A 19,411-nucleotide genomic window follows, 5' to 3' on the forward strand; every position below is an offset into this window, starting at 1 on the left:
AAGCGCACAAGGAGAGAAAACAAAAAAAAAACGCACAAGAAAGGGAAAAAAAAGCACGCAGAGGCTAAAGTCAGGAGGTGGGGGCTTCGCTCATCGACTTCCTTGAGTCGTTCACGTCCGACTCTGCGGTTTCGCGCGATTAGACACAGTGCTCACTGATCTCCACTAGCCGGCTGGATGCCGCATTCCCACTAAGGTGGCTAGAGTGGGCTGGAGTCCCATTTGTCCCATTCTAGCAACCCTACTCCCGCTTTCCGAAGTGGGCGCAAGTGAAGCCACCGGAAGTTGGATGGCATGTCCCGGAAGTTCGGTGTCTGCTGTGTATTTCACTGCAAAAAGTCGCGTTTTTCGCCCTTCCTTCCTCAGTTATTTGCGTTGTTTTCGTGTAAAGCCTACTGTAATATCCAAGTAATAAGCAAGCTCAACGCCAGAAGTGTGTACATTGTTTCGGGAACCCTGTAATTAGGACAAGTAGTGGATTGACGATCAGTCTAGGTCATCCTAAAAAAAATTTTCGTGTAGCAAAGAACAGGCGAATAATGGCGCGGAAATCCTGACACTCGAAGAGCCACTCTATACAGCTGCCACAGTTTCAGTTTCGGGTTGGTAGCGGACGATGTCTCTGCTCATCAATGGCAGATGATGTTTATCGCTTTAGGGTGTCATTTACCTTCTAGGCGCGCCTTTAAGCTAACTAGAAATGTTCTTTTGCGCAAATAAAACGACACACGAGATGAACAACCAACTCGCCCAACAGGAAGTTTTAATGAAGTTTAAGCTAACTCCAGCCATGTTTCATCTACACAGCGCGAGAGAAACGACTGACGAAAAAGACGAATGCAGCAGCGCATGTGACAAGCGCTGTTAGAAGTCGACTGCACCGAGCATCACGAATAAAAGCCCATCCCAGCATAATTTGCTACAGTACGAAACAGTACTTGATACACACCGTCAAAAAAGCGGTACCATATTCATTTTGAACGCGCTAATGTGAAACATCAGAACACCATCGGCACCTCAGCAGATAGTGGCCTCGTCCTCGATCCGGTTATTTGGTCTAAACATAATTCGGTAAAATGGTGACAGCAAAGTCGGCTGCGTGGTGAAGGTTTCCACCTATTCTTTCTTAAATTTATCCCCCATTGATGGTATAACTTGGGCTTAGTGCGCGACAACGTGCATCACAACAGAGAGCAGAGTTGGCGACGCTAGCGCAACAGGACGACACAGCTGAGCAGACGTGCTGTGTGTAGCGACGTTCTGTCGTCTGCTAGTGTGGTCCCATAGCGATGCAATGGACCCTTATTTTTGAAACGTCTTTCCCGAGGACTTTTCTGCTCTCCTCATGCAGTTGACGGCGCAACAGGTAGGCATTGTCATGAAAAAAGACGAGAACGTCGAAAAGACAAAAAAGCTAAGTGGAAAACGAAAACTAGATCTGAAAAACCGTGCTGAGGTCCGATTTCGTGCACTGACAAAAGCTGACTTCCGGGACATGCCACCCACCTTCCGGTGGCTTCACTTTCGGGCGCCCGATGCGGAATCCAGCCCCCTAGCGGAGATCAGTGACAGTGCTCCACGGCAGTGTTCCTGTATATGCTCCTGCAGGGGGCAGAGTTGCGCGTCTGTTTTCCCTCGCCGCTCCGAACGCCATTCGCCGAGAGGCGGTCACGTGACTTTCGTGACGTCAATGTTCAATTTTCCGCGGGGAAGATGGCTTCACAGGTGCATTGCCGAGTGACCAGTGTTGTAGGCGTTACCGAAAAAAAGTAACTAAATACGTTACTCGTTACGCTAAGAAAAAAGAACGCGTTACCGCCCTACGTTACCTGCAAAAAAAGTAACGCGTTACCGTTACCGAAAAAAAGTACCGCACGTTACTTTGCCGTTACTTCATGGCCATAAATTTTAATTAGTGCGTCTTCACCTCAATAACTCACGATAATTATTTCATAAAGCTCAAATTTCATATAAAACTTCTAGCCCAAGAAACGATTTTACGCGAAATCCTGATTTAACGAGAATAATTTGCCCAAATTTCCAGGAGCTTAGCAATGTTGTATTTTCCTAAAGTTGCCTGTAGAGTTACATGTAACTGATTCTAACTCTGTGGCACATGGTGAAGCCATTTTCTGAATGAGACATTAAACACAAAATGACACTTCATCATCAATTCTAACTTCACAAAGAAAACATCGCTGAACTCTCAACAAATATACAGTGATTCTGAAAAATGTGATGTTAAAAAATGCTCGGCATGCTTCCACTCTGTAGAGAGTTGTGTGTGTTAGTGGTTCGGGAAGGGGAGGTAGGTGAAGGCAAGTGTGTGAATGTGTGTTCGTGCACGTGCTTGGTGCTTTATGGCCATTCTGTCTTTTTTTTAGTTGGGTGCGTCGTCAAGAGCAGGAGTTTTGTGGCACGCGTGCGAGCCGGAACAGAGGTCGTCGGGAGCACCTGTTTGTTTGCAATATCAATTGAGGTGCTCTGCGCTTTTTTTTCGAAAAAAAGGGGGTGGAGTGGGGGACAACTGGAACAAAAAGTAACTGGTAACGTGACGCCTTACGTTACCGAAAAATGTTAACGTAAGTACGTTACCCGTTACAGTTCCCAAATGGTAACGTGCACGTTACTAAGTTACCGAAAAAAGGAACGCGTTACCGGTAACGCCGTTACTTGTAACGTGTTACCGCCAACACTGCGAGCGACCCCTCGTCAGCTCGACGCCCCACGTCAGCCCACGCTGTCGGCTACATTCCACACATTTCCTGTGCACACCTGTGGCGTGAGGTTTGGTGTTCTGCTGTGGCAATGAGCCACACAGTCATCAGCTGTGACTGCGTGCAGTGCGCCAAACAGCAGCAACCGCACTGTGAACGGCAAAGCGTTTTACGGACTGCCATTTGGAAGTTCGGAGGCCGAAGTGCGTCGGCGATTAAAGTGGCTTTTAATAATGGGCCGCGTTAAGCGCGACGAAATATAACTTAATAACTCAGATGAAAAGATAATGCTTTTTAATAAAAATTAGGTAATATAATAATATCAACGAGAAAGAGTACTTTAAAGTTCTTTAAAGATTCGTCATTTAACTGCATTTAGCAACGGGGTACATTTTGTAAAATGTTTTAAGCAAGCAATTGAGTTTGAAATTTTTTCGTTAAGTCAGACTCGTCTGTTCAACGCATTGGTGTTGCTTTAGTATGCTTGCCTGTAACAGGCTGCAGAATCATTGTAATGTGGTTCTAGGGAGATGCGTTTTTATATTTTCCGTGCATAACTCGCACAGAACACGCAGCGGTGCAAGTTGTGAAAAAAGTAATTCATCGCAATACTCTTTTTTTTTCTCAAGACACGCACAGAGGAAGACAGGACGGTACAGACGCTGTCCCATCCGGAACGAGACTGCTTGTTCATCTGAAATTACTTGTTAAAAAAACAACAACTCGCAGGCCGTTTCTAGTATTTTTCGTCAATTTGTCATGACTACAATTTGCTGTTAACCTTTGGCGATTTTTGTTTCATGCTTATGCGCACCCTCGGAAAATCACAATGAGTTTTTGGCGTTATACGTTAAAAAAATTGCGATGGAGTGCAATTTGTACGCAAATAAAAAAAAAAACAAGCCCAAGCGCACTACACAGCGACCCCATGAACGCAGTCCCTGTATGCATGAGCGGTGGCTTTCCCGCACAGACTGGAACATGATTGCGGACCTTCGCGCAACTCTGCTCCCAGCGAGAGCATATACAGGAACACTGGCTCATTCACGCACGAACCGGCAATTCACAAACAGATTTTCTACACCATATACCAGAAACCGTTGAACGCCAGGCCCGACCTATCCCCTAAAGCAGGGGTTCTCAAATTGGGTTCCGCGGATTGCTTTTGTGGGTTCCGCAAGCACCCACACTGGCATGTACCCCGTTTCCGGGTTTCGCAAGCACCCACACTGGCATGTACCCCGTTTCCGGTACAATACTGGCGGGCGGTCGCGAAGCAGCCACAGTACCTGCATGGTTTGTTAAAACTCGTTTATGAGTGTTTGCTCTTATGTTTCGTACCGTCACCGTCTGTGTCATCCGCAGCAGAGACCTTGGCAGCACGCCAGGACGGTAACGGCTCCGCGTATTCACGCCACGCGACTACGCTGGCAGTCGTGTGCAGCTGCGAAAAGGTGCCAGTGCCTGGGCGACGAATTGCGCGCCGTTTGCTTGGCTTGCTCGCACTGGCGGTCGTTGGGGGTCGCTTTCTCGGGCGAACAGTTCTGCGCGCGGCCGGAATCCGGAACTACTGATTGCTGTTCGGTTTGCCGTTAGTTAGCCGGGCCGTGCGCCAGGACGACCTTTCATCGCTTGTTATCTCCATTTGCCTCTGGCCGCTGACTCTGCGATTGTGTCATTGTGCGTTTATTGCTTTCAGCTGCGTACGCGCCACCATGCCATCCTGCGGGAACTATATAGGTAACATGGGGCGTGGCGGGAGAGGTATGTGTGTTATATTTTAGTCACATTTTTTGTCGGCCAATGAGGGGTGCGACAAGAGAAGTTTACGTATAGGCGGCAATGTACACTATATATTGCGTGTTTTGACCTTTGTAGAGTTTTTTTAGACGTGGTCAAAATTTTCGCGTAATTTGCGCGCCCCATTTTTTTTTGAATGCCCTAATTTAAATAAAAAAAGTGTGCATATTACGAGCGTAAACGCGGTACTTACAAAAGTGAATGAAACGTCAGGAAACAAGCACATATAGTCCACTTACAAGCAACATCGACCGATTGTGAAGGGTTTCCTTGGGGCAAAAAGTTTGAGAAATCCTGCCCTAAAGCAAGGAATCAGATTAATATGGCCGACCTGCCACTAGCTCCAGTGGACGCTTGAACCACGATTAGTTATATCCCGTCCCGAAAGTTGATTGTTGGCAGCAATGGTCGCAGGGAGGAGAGCACGACCGCCTTGGAGAGCCTGGAAAGAGCCGCGGTAAGGTCTCCTTTGAACAAGTGGGCGCGCATAACGGTTTTTTTAAGAAATAAATGCCGCTTTTGGCGGACTTCATTTTTTTTTGGGGCTGTTACTACGGAGAGTTTGCGCAATACGGACATGAGATATAACGAACAGAATCCGCGTGCTTGTAGGTTCGCTACAGGTGGGCTCGACAAAGTATACAGTCATAGTATACAGCCCAAGGGGTCTGCTTTTGAGCCCTGCAGCGCGGCTTCTCTTGCATACTGGGGGACCCTAATCTCACGAAGGCGGAAGGAACCTACAACTATACGTGTGCCCACTAACAGTGCCATAGGAGAAATGCGCTGTTCTTTTTCTTGCGACCGAGGGGAGGGATAAATCTATTATTCTGCTCATGTAGCGCGGGGCGCAGTGCCCCTCGTCGATTTTTCTTCCTCGCTCTCTCTACTCGCTCTTGCGACGGACCTCTGCAATTTGAAGCATGATTTGAAAGTGGCGGCACCCTGCTCCGTCCCGCGCTTTTCTCCTCGATTCTCCTTGCGCGCCGGCTGCGAGCGCTACCTACGCACGGCATGCTCTCCTTAGCGCCCGCCGGCCTGCGGCAGCATACAGTGGATGCGCGTGTTTTTGGGCCAGGTCAGCGCTCCGGTGATGTACAGATTTCGAAAAATAGTGATAACAGCATCGAAAATGCTGAAAGTAACGTTTATGAGGACGTTGGTTTCTCCTTAAAGCCGTTTGAATGGGCAATACTGATGTAAAACTAGCTTTGAGTCAAGTTCTACTCTCCAGACATTTTTTTTTTTAAGCCACACGATAGATGTTTTGTGAATCTTATCTAGTATTTCCTGTGGCTTTGTATTTTTTTCTTGCTTGTGCGCTCATGTACACAGCAGGCCTTAATTTGAGCGTGCCCTCTTATAATAAATTTGTCATGAGTGCATCGTCCGTCCATGTGTTTGTCTTTTGAATGTGGAAGTGACTTTTGGGGGGGGTGCTGTGGTCTGAAGACTGAATATAACAGCTTCCATCTGGGAGCATACACCTCCTATGTACCCAGTACCCTCCCCCGCGGGGCCCGGAGATCCTGACCGCTTGGGAAGAAAGTGATCCGGCGTCACTGAACTCCGTGAACTCATGAACGTATATAGTGCAGTGGGGTCGTGCGGGGACACAGGGGCGTACGTGTCCCGTATCCATTAAAGTTATTTCTCTCTCTCCATGCTTTGGCCGGCATTTCTTTGATTAATCAAAATTTTCGTCTCCTGCTCAGCCGTTTATAAGACTGGTAAGCAGTCTTAGACCTCATGGCGTTCTGAAGCACGAAATGGCTTGGTTATTCTGCAATGATATTTTATTCGAGCTAGCGTCTGTCTCTGGACAACGAAGGGAAGCTTACGCCTGGACTGTAAACCCTGTTGCCGACTGCGTGATGTGCGCGAGGAGGTGCAGCGCAGCTTGGATGCAAAGCTTGACATCGCACACAAGAAACGAGGCACACGGAGTTCTGGAATCAAAGCTGCTTTTGAGGGCGCTTCTGTTTATTGGTGCCGGCGCTTGGGCTCTCACAGTTGTCGCGGATGTCATGGACCGTGGCGGCAGAGTGAGACAATTCCGTACACCACAGCCCACAGTGCGGTGGCGGCCAAACCGCTGGCGCAGTTGATGAAGCAATAGGTAGCATCCACGGCGCCCCTTTCCTCAGTCGCCTTGCGATCGATCTCAGTTGTCTGGATCCCATGGCAGCCAGATACCAGTTCGCTCACGCAGTACTTGTACTGCTGCACCAGCCTGCGGGAGGCCAGGGAGCGTGTCACTGCCGCCGCCCCCTCACCGCCAACGCGGCGGGGTGACCAGCGCGCGCGCTTGCAGCGAACTTCAGTTCCAAGCATGCTGTGCCAGTGCGAACGACTTCGAATGAAGGAATCTCGCTAGAATATGCATGTGCTCCGGAGCCTAAAATGAATTGGGACTGGCCCCTGCACTACTCGCCTCTTCGCTTTGGTCTTTTCTTTAGCAGGTGGGGGCTGAAATTCGAGGGGTAAAAACCGGGCGCTATATCTGCGAATACAAAATATGGTAAATATCAAGAAATAGTCCGATTTTTTTGCGGGTTATTTGTGGCAGAGGGAATGACTAAGTAGCACTCGTTTTCCAGGACGACATAAAATATGCATTTTCGTTATATATGCAGGACAACAAGTTGCGAGGACATTCAAAATCAATTTAAATGCAGATCTGATGGAAACTCAGACTTCAGCGGGAAGAAACGGCTTTAGCAAGGAGCTCCAATTCTGAAAGGAATAACACACTCATTAAAAATGTGTTTTCACGTATAATACGTGTAGTGGTACTTAGAAAAGTTAGCAGTTTGGTGAAATATTTTTTGAGGGCTACGGTCGGGGCATATTTCTCTCAAGATTTAATGCAATCTGCTTAGAATGTATGTTTAGTCTAGCTTTGTGTGTGTCCTGTGCGGTTTTTTGTTTGATCTCATCTCATCGGAAGCTTTGTAAACCTAATTCCCGATGTGCCACAGCCCGGCTATTTGGTTATTTTGATTATGGCTCTATTCTACTCATCGCTCTTCTGGCTCGTTTCAACCAGCTTGGTAACCTTGAAGGTGCAGGAATAAGGACACACCATGCAAGGACAACTGCATATAGATTACTATAATTACGCATACTAGAAAATTATTAATAACTCCCTTGATATTGATTGGGAACTGTGCAATATAAAAAAAATGTTGCGTACACAAGGAAGCCTAGGATAAGATTGCTTTAAATTCATCCTCATAGGGGTCGTTTTTCTATTCACCAAAGCTTGTTTGTGACAAACCATGTATGCGCCAGCTCGCCATATGAGAGTTGTTGACCCTCCGAGGGTACGTGGTTATCGTGTACTTCACTTATGCGCTCATGTGGGTTTGAGATATGCTCTGGCTCGACACTGCTCGTAAAGAGAACTGTCGGTTTGCAGTATGTTAGCATACGTCGAGGTAACAGGAAAATTATTAAGGCATCCTTATAATTCGCTGCTAAGAGTTAGTGGCCAGAACCTTTTCAGCCGCCAACTAAATGGAGGCAAGTAATTGCCAAGCAGTGTGGAAGCTGCGCAGCTTGTCTGTGGCTGATCTTCAGTGTACCTGCAAACCATGTGCCATTCTTGAAGGGGGTCGCCAGAGAAGGGGCCGGTGTCCAGTACTCGTACCGTCTCCTTTGCGCTCTGAAAGCTGCGGTTGCAGAACTGAGTCGTGCCGGTTGTCTGCGACAAGTTGGAGCCTGTGTAGCGGGAAGTGAGAATAAGGAGGCGGAATGCGGTTGTTTCTTGGTTTTCTTGCATGCGCTTGCGTGTTCTCTTGCAGCCGCGCAGCAAGGGTTCTGGCGTGCCACTCTCGCCGCCTTATGACTTCCGCATGATCGCACACGTAATACAGCACCAGCAATCTGCACCGAGCTTCTAGGGGCTTATTTATGGCACGATGATTAAGAGCACCGGTATGCACCCGACAGCAACGGCTGTCTGGTTTAACAGTGCAATGTACTGTGCTGCTTGGACACAGGGGCCCCATAATCGGCCTGTTCTGCGCTTCGTGGGATACGCAAACCTTTGCCGCCGTTTGGAAACGGACCCATCCTTTACACAAATTTCTTTAGACAGTCTATAGACTGTCCATAGACTTCCGTCTATAAAGTCTATAGGGTCTCTATAGACAAACCCTAGAGAACAGAGAACAGAATAGGCAATGCAAATCCTATTGATAGTCTGTAGACAATCTATATATTTATGGCCATACACTTTTAGTAGACTTTTGTCTATAGACAGTCTATAGACTATGAATAGACAAAAAGAAATATCTATAGGAAGGCAATAGAGTCTATAAGAAGTCTATAGACTGTCTATAAACCATTTTTATGAGGGATGGCCTCCAGATGCCGCATTCGGTACTCTGCCGACTGAGCTACATCAGCGGTTGTCCCCACTACAATTAACTGTAGACATCAACGGTGAGAGTGTTTACTGGCGCCGTACCGATTCACAGCGGCGGACGGGGTGCATCCTATTATGCCGCACGTTCCACGCGGCGCGGTAGTCATAAAACTTATGGGAGAAGCTGATTACTAGGGTAATCTGAAAATTAACATTTTTATTTCAGCAGCTAGGCGCTTGGTTAAACAATCAGAATTGTAGCGGGTCATCGTTGCAGCCAGCATCACTTATTAGATATTGCCCTTGGCGCTATGACGCTATAGTCAAAAAAGCGGCCAATGCTCCTCAAAGGAGGCCGGGCCCTTCAACCAGACCTCGACCGATTTTAATGACGCCGTGGTTAATCCGGTTAAGTAGTGGTTAATCGCCTTTCATCTGCGACCCCCTGCGATTAACCTCGAGATTAACCGCGACGTAATGAGAATTGGTCAACGCCATTGGCTAGAGGGCCTCCTTTGATGGGCATTTGTCGCTTCGGTCTTGAGTTGTCGGCCGTCCAAGACGCATCGAAGGAGCTCGCATAGTACGGAGTGATGTAGTGCGGGGCGGACGCATCACACTCCTTTCGCACTTTTCCTCTGGCTCCAGCGGCGGGATGCGACGCGCCGCTCGAGCAGGCTGCATAAGGTGGGTGTGACTAAAGTCCCTAGATCAGCAAATCTAGGGGCTTTAGGTGTGACTACGCCCGCTTTTTGGCCGGCACGCGCCTGTTCTACGTGTTTGAACAGCCGAAATTCCTAGCATCGTAGCGTCAAATGTAGTTATATTTTTCCGCATCTAGTAGTTAATGGCTGTCCTGATGGCCGACTACAATTTTATAATTGCAAAAAAGCACTTAACAGCTAAACTTTGTCGAACCCTGCATATGTCATCAAGGTTTCCAGAACCAAGACTTTCGCTATGGTATGACTCGATATGAACGGGAATGGAGGGTATTTTTATTTCTATATCAAAAGCTGCCAACAGCTGTCCTCTCATGTGCATGTACGTTAACGAGCGTCCCAATTTCTTCTCTTCATGTCGAAGTTAGACAAACCTGTAATCGCTAATCACGCCTGAAAATCGCAAGGTTCAATCGTACGTGTGGCACAAGCGACATTTTATGTTTTTTTTAATCATTTTGTCACAAGCCAGGAGCTGTAATGGAAGTAACGGCGCTTAGCCAATACAGGCTAGCTGCAGTAAGACCGCAGGCTATGCCACGTGCGTATGCACAAATGACCCACAAATGCTTGCTATCTACAGTGTTGTCTTATTTCCTTCCTTTATGACCCCGCAACTTAACAGTGTCGCATAAAGATAGTCTCCCCTACCCGCTTTCGCCTGATAAGCCATTACCACCATCAGTCAACGGAATTTCAGTAATATCGGAAAGTCTTAGCGCTACGTTACAGGTAAATGCAGTCTTGTCAAAAACAAAAGAAGATGAGGGTGATCTGGCAAGTAAAAACAGGAGCACCAGGATTATAAGCAGAACAGGTCAGCAGGACTGTAGTGAGAGGAGGATCCATTTCAGTGTAAGTGAGCAGTCTAGCAAAAAAAAAAAAATATTCCTGAATGAGTGTGCGGCGCCATAGTGCCGAGGTACAAGCCACATAGCTAAGTTAAGCTTTTAGAGATTTATGTCATGCAGACAGAAAGCGAATTCTACGGCACAGTTAAAAAGGGAAAAGAAATTTGTACACAAGGTAGACTTAGTTTGAGAAGAAACGGCCACGTACTGCGAAATAACGGTGCCTTTAACTTGAGCTTTAATGCAAACTGAAGGGAAAGTTGATTCAGGTCGGCGCTCGACTAGGTTCGAGCGCGAAGATCAAGACGACACAGAAGGAGAGACAAATGGGGCGCTGTGCGCAACTACTTGCTGACCCGGGCAGTCCGTTTGGCGGGTGTCCTCGGGTATGTGCGGCAGCAGGTAGTGCCACAGGATTTCCGTTGTCTGGGAGGCTAGGCGGAACCGCCGGAGAAAGCGCACCTCGCCCATTCGACGGTCGTTGCTTTTCACGTCCGGTATCTCGAGGCATTCCGAGTACAGGCTGACCTGCCGCCACGCCTCGGATCGCGCGATGCGACACATCCCCGTGACATTGCTTCTTGGCGCCTGAAGCTGAACTGCTGAGAGGACGACGACCAGTGGACTACTTCATCATCGTGTTCGCATCTACTCTTGCGGCATGGCTCTTTTAAAACCGTATTAGTTCATAACTAAATTTTTCTCACTTTATCTCTTCACTTCGCTTGAACTGAATACAGCGCAAAAGGCCTCAAGAAGTGTTGGAAGCTGTGTATAGACTCCAAGAGAGACTATTTTGAAGGGGTGCTGCACAAATGATTTCAATGTTATACGCATTTTTTTTATGGACTCAGTCTCGGAGCTATACGGACAAAGGTTGTATATGAAGTACTCCCTACGCATACCGTTCGATATGGCGTGGCGAAAGTGTGATCGCCGAAGCGTGCTCCGTAATAATATGGCCGGGACCACAGTGCTAAAAGCTGCAGCGGGAAAATATTAGCAGAAGTGCCCCACGACCAGATATGCGGGAGATGTGCAAGCGGTGGTCCCTTCCGCTGAACCACCCGCAAGACTGAGGATTAGGATTCTCGTAACTGCGGTTTTCGTGAGCCGCAGCGCCGTGGAGATTATTTCACACACTTCTAGCACCGTGGCCTGGACTGTACATTTAGGCTTACTTCGTAATGTGCACTCTCGTTCCTGTAGCAAATAGACAAACGTGAGACTGACATCAGTGTTATTATCTTAAGCGACCAAACTTACCAGAAAACTCTGACAAACGAAACTTGTACCTTCTAAACTGTTATCCAACAGTATTCAGTGCCGTGTTTCGCGCGTGTGGTGTATGTGCATGAGTTAGATATTTGTACGAGGTTAAGAGGAAGTGGACTAGCTTCCTTTACACTCTTCTAAGCATCCGAATTTCGTACTCTTGCGTACTTTAGAGAGGCGTAGCGGCTCGCGCCCGGGCGGCTGGTGGAGATGTTGATTTTCCTTGAAACAATGGCCTGGAACCTCGCTTACCTTTTTTGCGCACGCCGCTGTGGTCTTCACTAACACTGTAAAAACAAGTTAGTTGAACGCAATACGCCGAAAAAGGCCATCTTCGCTTAGCTTAATCACGCGCTCACTGACACCTTGTATGTGCTTACAGCGCTTACTTTTTTCCGTTGTCGTCGTGGCACGCTGAACAGTTTTGGATGTGGGCACATCTTGTTGCTTGGCGACGTGAATGCGACGTGAGCCGGGCTTGGTCGTGGTGACGGTGGTCTCGTTCTGGCTTGCGTTCTTCTCAGTCGACGCGGACGGCGTGACAGTCCCTGCGTGAGCCCATTGTATGCTCGCTATGTAGACTTTTTGCGCGCGAGAAAAGAGAGAAAAAAGTTTTGTATACCCACGGTTTTCAACTTTTGCAGGACGTAGGTGAGACGGCCCGCGCTGTCGCCGAGCCATGTGGTGGAGTCCTCGCAGTCGACACCGGCGCTCCAGTACCCTCCGCAGTACGGTCAGGAGCGTCCCTCCTGTTGTGTGGGTTCAAAGTCCCAATAAACTATCAGAACTCCACCACACAGCCTAGCGAACGCCCTGGCCAGCACTGGTACTACGTGGTTTTAAATAGGCAAAGTTAAAATTCTAACTAACCTGCTTAATTATTTGTCAAAACTATCGTGTATCAATGACTGAATAAAATTTAGTACACTGCAAAATAACGTTACTTCACACAGTCTTATCACCTAGAATAAATGGCAACTCACTACAAGCGACTGTTGAAGCTAGCCTGGGTGGCTGCCTTCGTAAATTCGTAAAATAAACGGGAAACACCGGGCTTTCTGAAACCATTTGATCCCCGTTAATATATCTCCAGGGGTTCATGCACAAAATGCAAGTGACTTGAGAGCCCCCCATCCCCCCTCCCTTCCGCGTAAACTGACATATGAGCTACTTTAAATATCTAAAGCTACAGACATGGTTTTTGTTCAGTCGCCAGTAATCAGGCTGAAACGTGCAGACAGCTGCAGCGTTGGTCGCTTCATTACAGGAGTGCTTAGGAGAGATAATTAGTATTTTTTTGTCTGCGGGCCAACTGCGATCGCTTGCCCACACAGTATGGCTTACAAAGCATGCTCCGACCCTTGATATGGAACATTACGCGAGCGAAACAAGAGAATCATATATACTATGCTGTATGATCAGAAGGCGAGCGTCGAGATTGTTCACGTGTCTCCGCTGTTTTGAAAACAACTCTGACTTTTTTTTCTCATGCCATCTGTGGGTAGCTCGTTCACGCGTGTGTTATTGAAAACCAAGCTAAACGAGATTCAGCCATAATGCGTGACTGAACCATGACGGTGCGAACTCATGGCTCAGACCCTGCGCCTGTCAGCACTTTAGAAATGCGAAGACGAGCGGGGAATGCAGGATAAAAAATGGCAGAATTCATGAAAAAAATAGCAGTGGCTTAGGTCGGCCATGACAGGATATACGTAGCGTGAGCTACGCTGAGCCGCTGGGCATCAAATGCCGCTGAGCAGCAATTTCGCTCTCCTTCTCCATGGCTATGCCACACCGGCAAACGCCCCGCTATATGTATACCCCCACTGATACCTCTGCGCATGCGCACAAAATGAGAGGCGCTATCAGGCGGCTCCGGCGCAGCGTCAGACTTGGCTACTGCGCAACGGAGGCGCACAGCTGGGCACGCACCGGCACCACTGCGTCTACCACGGCTATGAAGTCACTCCTCTGGAATGCGGAGAGCGGCGAGGCGCCCGCGGCGGCGATGGCTTCGGCGCGCCAGCTGTGCACCGTGTGACGTCACTGCTCCTCGCGCATGCACAGCGCAGCTCTCTAGGAGCCACGCGAAACTGCTCAACCTCGGCCAGTGTATCTCACGCTACAAAAGTTTCTGGGTTTCTTTAAGGTGCCGCGGGCTGATCTACAGTCGGATACAACTCAAGAACTAAACGACAAATGCCCCTCAGGTGAGTCCCTCCAGCTGTCGGCCTATTGTTATGACCGCCTCAAACATTCTAGCATCCGTGGCAGGTGCAAGGTGTTGACCACCACGTCATGACAATATACCGATGCACTGGTTGGAGGAACTCATTTGAGAGGCATTCGCCGGTTCGTTCTTGAGCTGTACTAGCTTAAGTCCTTTCCGGCTGGCCAGCGATAAAACACTGAGGAAAAAATCACATGCATCCTTCGTCGAACCTAAAGAGAGCACGAATAGAGCGTTCACAGCCAGAACCATGCATGGGGCCGCGTTTGAGAGCTAGCAGATGCGGTTAGTCGCTCACCTAGATCGTATTGCGCGTATGTGATGTCCTCGCTGAAATCTGCAGAACCGTCTACGGCTTTTTCGTCGTAATAGATCTCCTCGTCGTAGTAGTCCTCGACTGACTTGCCTTGGCGAGCTAGCTGTACCAGACCGGGCACTAGGATGGCAGCGGCGAGCAAAGCAGCTGCAAAGAAACCGCGCTTGAAACGAGCGCGCGCGGCGGCCCGGTCGCCTGCCGTGGCCACTGCTTACCGTTAAAGACGAGTGCGCTCTTGGTCATCGCTTCGCCTCGTTTCCTCTGCCGTGCGCACCGTCATCAGGCCTGCTGGCCAGACGCCTTGGTAGAGTAGATCGACGCAGACACTGCTCCCGTCCCAGGCCTGTGGAGCGAGTGCGCGTGCACCTACGGCACGCGGCGTTACCCGTCTTCGTTCTCACTTCGCCTTCTTCCTCGCTGAACCTAAGCAGAAAAGAAATGGTGAAAATGCTTTGTGAGGAATATTCAGAAGGTGCGTGGAATGCACTTCTAGTTGGACATTCTGTTATGAACAGAACGGAATTATTAAGTCCGGTGGTCACAATTTCCGGTGGCGCATATCTTCACGGGCGTCATCACTGAGGGATCAACGCTAGCGGTTTTCTTGGGCACCCTCGCGTCTCGGAAGCAATCGGCCATCTTGCACAGCCGGCGTCAAACTTAAGTAGCTCAAGAGGTGCGCGGTAGACAGAAGTAGTATTAGGCAGTCGCTAATGGCTTTCACGTGTCGTGCCCGCTTGGTCTTTGTGATTATACTTCGGCGCAAAAATTGCCGCTAGAACTTGGCGGCTGCAGCAAGGTGTCGCTTTGTTCTCAGGGCAGTAAAACTGGATAAAACCGCAGAAGGTGAAAACTGGATTAGTTGAATAGAAAAGAAGCAGAGCCGCAGAACTCTATCGAAATTGGAAAAGCAGGAGGGAATCGTTCTATGATAACTTAAAAAGGGGATGTAGGAAAAACGTCCCCGCAATAACTGTCCCCGGAAGATATGTCCCCGGGAAGGACATTTGTTCCGGGGATATTTTTTCCAGGGAATTTTTTCCGGGGACGCTTTTCGGGAACGCCTCGCAAGGCAGTGTCCTAATCTTTGAAGATAGATGTGGGGGTCTTAGAACGCGCAGCTACAAAAAGAAATATAACCAAGAAGATGACACATGTGCAGTGTATGGTAAATCTGTAGAAACAATTGAGCTTCTTATACTCGAATGTGATGGAATCCATCCGGATGTAGATGCAGGCACAGTCGCTCTCCCTAAGATCCTAGGATTTAGAGAAGTAGTCGAGGGTTCGACGGCATACCGTCTGGTCAGGAATCATGGCTTGATAAGATTCACTGGCCACTGACCAAGGTCAAACACAAAAAACTAATGACGTTTCGGGAGCGCTACGGCTCCCTTCCCCGACAACAATTTATTTTGACAGTCTGTAGAATCGCCACAGACTCTTGTCTATAAAGTCTATAGAATTTCTATAGACAAATCCTATAGACTAGTCTATAAGCAATACACACCCTATAGACAGTACATATACAATCTATAGATTTATGGCCATACACATTTAGTAGACTTTTGTCTATAGACGGTCTATAGACTATGAATAGACAATAGGAAATATCTATAGGAATGCAGTAGGGTCTATAAGGAGTGTATAGGCACTCTATAAACCATTTTTGTAAGGGTTGTTCACAGAACAAGGGAGCCGTAGCGCTCCCGAGACGTCATTGTTGTTTGACCTTGGTCAGTGATCAGTGAGTCTCATTGCGAACAAGGGAACCGTAGCGCTCCCGAAACGTCATTTGGGTTTGACCTTGGTCAGTGACCAATGAATCTCAACAGAATTTAGAGATAACAATGGCCGTGTGAATGAATCTGCGGTTAGCAAAAAGCGATTGGAAGATCGGTGGCTCAAAAGTAGAGGTGACATAATTAGGTTACAAGTGTAGTATTAAAAATGTATTTAAAAATAATGGAGAACTTATAGACCGATTTATAACACCGTTAAAGAAATATACAGAAAAAAACGACTAAAAGAAAAAAAAGGAAAAAAGACGAGCATGGTGGCCACTGCCACCACCTCATTTCAAAGAGGACGCTCCTATCTTCCATCCGCCCATCCAGTACGCCGCTCGAGAGCTCAAATTTGACGCTGGCTACTAAACCAGTCAAATTCAGCTATGTGTTTCCAAATTCGCGCGATCCACATTGCGCATTCTGCGACGAAGTGGCTAACTTATACCACACGGTATGGGCATGCCAGAACAATCCAGGTATTCCAAAAATCAATAATCCAAACAACTGAGGACTGGGCGGTGGCACTGTTCAGCTCAAATTCGGAAGGCCAGCTTTCGCTGGTGAACCGGGCAAGAGCGGCGTCTAAGTCCAATGGGCTCCTGGAATGGGGGCCCACACAACTAATTTTGAATTCCTCTGTGCGCTAAACGTTTTCTCATTCACTCACTTGAGGTGGGTTGAAGCCTAACATCCTTTCCGAGCGTCGAGCGAGCCGAGCCGTGCCTCACGAGACTTTTGTAGTGTCTCCGCAAACCAGTTTCCGTCACAGCAGATCTCTGACACGCCCTGGGCTCGTCGTTTCTTGGCCCCAGTCAGGGCAGCGCCCTTTAATCTGTGAGCTCTGCATTCATAAAACTTCCCTACATGTCCCCACGTCTCCGGCAGTGCGTGGGAAGAAGCCGCGAGGCGGTTAGAAGCGGCGCGCTCTTCACTGTTCATAATGTACTGCGCTACTGTGGCAACCCACAGCCCTCATAACTGCTACGAGACGTCCCACGAGGCAGCGCTTGTTCTTTGTTACCTGCCGCCTTTGCCGCAGCAGTGCGAAGAAGAGGTTCCCATGCTATTGGTATGCGCAACATTGAGGCCAAGCAAATTTGGCACCAGGCAACAACGCGTTTCCCTCTGGACAGCGCAGCATCCTACGCTGCTTGGACGCAGGGCACCATCATCGCTCCCTTCAGGACTTCATTTGTTCAGCGAACCTTTTCCTGTTCATATAATTCATGCCAAATCTACGTCTTGAGGCAATAATCACCGCTGAAAGAAAAGAAGGTAAACGGGTTCTGTTCCTTTTTGAAGTACCGATCGTTGCACTCCACCGCCCTTGGCACGATCGCCTCACAGAACAGATACGTGCGCAAGGCGAGAGCTAAGGCGCTCGATTTCACACAGGTTGTGGTTGTGCGTCGTTAATTTGATGTGGCGGACCGATGCTGAAGAGTGCCAGCATTTCTTCGCCATTGTCTGCGACTTCTCATGGATTTGTTCCCGATTTCTCGTGCAGATTTACCCCACCGGCGCGCTGGAGGGCGCCGACGACCGACGCACAGCAGTTTATTAGCAGAGGGATTTCGCAATGCGCTTTTGCGCTGGTGGCAGTTTTCTTTGCAAGACGCGTCTTTTGATTTCCCTCTTTCGCCCTGCCACTTCGCGGCACCCCTCAGGGATCGGTCCTCTCTCCTGTCTTATTTAACATCGCTCTGGCCGGGCTGTTTCCGCGTACGTTGAGTCTCGCTGTCTGTCTTGCTCTCCGCATAAGTCAGAGCTTCTCCTCGTGCGCGGCCGCTCCGTTCCTCGCTGGCGTCCTCTAATCCACCTTGCCTCGCACGTTCAACCTATTCCACTGGTCCCCCACCTTCGCGTTCTCGCCCTGCACATCTCCAAGCGAACGGCCGCTCGGGGGTCTCCCTGAACCACTTTTCCATCACGGTCGCACACCTTCTATTGTATTCTCTACCGCTACGCCGGACTGCTTGAACAAGACTCGATTCTCCAGTCCAGGTCATTTTCTCAGCCGTTTTGATTATGTTACCCCGTACTTGGCCCTCACACCCTCAGACTTGGATGGCCTCGCCGTGCTTCTTCGTCGCGGGTTTACAAGGTGGCTCTTGGCTTCCTGCAGTCCACGTCCACCCAGTATTTCCTCGCCCTCGGCCTCCACAACACTGCTCATGAGACAATTGAAGATCACGCAACCGCCAAACACTACCGCCTCACTGCCCCCGCCTCTGGAAAACAATTTCCCGGTTACTCCCGCTTTCGGCGCTCACCCACTTATCTCGCTTCCCCATGCCCTTGCCTCGAGCCTTGCGCTCGTCGCTGGTTATCGCTCCCATTCCAGTCCACATGCACTTCGTCCTTAATGTTGGCCGGCCCACGGCCCGTGCTTCCTGTCTGCAACGCTATCACAGCTCCCTCGACTCGGTCGTATACGTCGACGCAGCCGCCTACCCCACCCTTCCTACTTTCACCTCGGTCGTGGTCGATCGCCACGGTCGCCTACTCACGGCTGGCTCCATTCGCTCCTCGAACCCTCATGTGGCCGAAGAGCTCGCAGTGGCCCTCGCCATGACCCTTCCTAGCTGCGCCCCTTGTGACATATTTTCCTACTCCGCTTCTGCTTGCTGCTGTTTCCGCGATCTCACCGTCGACCGCACCGCTATGCGAGTCCTCCGTCACCTACCTCCTCGAGATTCACCTCACACTCTGGTCTCGACCCTGGGCCGCATGTCTGTGGAGGGAAATGAACAGGTGCATGCCTGGGCCCGTGCTCTTTTTTACCGGGCTGATTCCCCTTCGGCCGCCTCCTCTGACCCAGCACTCCGTTTCGACTCCATACCCCTGGTCTTTTCTCCGAGATTTTAGAGCATTTTCGCTCCCAACGCCGCAAATACCCCTTTGCTGACCCTCGCCTCTGCCGTGAGGAGTCCATTGCCCCTCGCCAACTTCACACCGGCACATACCCTACCTCACGCGCTACACCGCCTTTACCCTGCATGCTACGGCGCCAATTGCCCGCTATGCGTGGAGTGTGCGACTATATCACACCGTCTGGGCCTGAGCTGCCAGTCTCGAATGTAGCCGGCTGGGAACGTGCCCTCCGGTCGTCCGACCTGGTTGATCAGCAGCAGCTCGTCGCCCGGGCTGCCGCGACCACTGGGCTTTTGGGGCCCTGGACGAAGGGCTCCGATCCCAGACCGAAGTCCCACTGAACCTCACCAATAAAGATGTTCTTCACCACCACTGCCGCGATAAAAAGAAAGCGAATGAAAAATAAGGTTCGTTGCATTTCTATAGATTTTTCTTAGACACGTGTGCGCGAGTGGACGTGCAGA

General features: G+C 49.3%; 1 protein-coding gene across 3 annotated transcripts; it reads right to left on the reverse strand.

Annotated features, from left to right (window-relative positions):
* Positions 1-6,464: 6,464 nt before the first annotated feature.
* Positions 6,465-14,667, reverse strand: LOC144135229 (uncharacterized). 3 transcript variants are annotated; one of them, XM_077667974.1, is made up of 7 exons: positions 14,499-14,667; positions 14,266-14,430; positions 12,364-12,486; positions 12,127-12,285; positions 10,819-11,061; positions 8,105-8,240; positions 6,465-6,750 (listed from the first exon to the last, which is right to left on the reverse strand). In XM_077667974.1, exons 1-7 carry the CDS (start codon positions 14,524-14,526, stop codon positions 6,543-6,545), a joined length of 1,062 nt encoding a protein of 353 aa, XP_077524100.1. In that variant the 5' UTR covers positions 14,527-14,667; the 3' UTR covers positions 6,465-6,542. The 3 variants fall into 3 exon arrangements, with proteins under 3 accessions (XP_077524100.1, XP_077524095.1, XP_077524105.1); XM_077667969.1 differs by having other exon boundaries at positions 10,819-11,064; XM_077667979.1 differs by lacking the exon at positions 12,364-12,486 and having other exon boundaries at positions 10,819-11,064.
* Between the last annotated feature and the right edge of the window lie 4,744 nt (positions 14,668-19,411).

This window comes from Amblyomma americanum, chromosome 1, assembly GCF_052857255.1.
Source record: "Amblyomma americanum isolate KBUSLIRL-KWMA chromosome 1, ASM5285725v1, whole genome shotgun sequence".
Classification (NCBI taxonomy): Eukaryota; Metazoa; Arthropoda; class Arachnida; order Ixodida; family Ixodidae; genus Amblyomma; species Amblyomma americanum.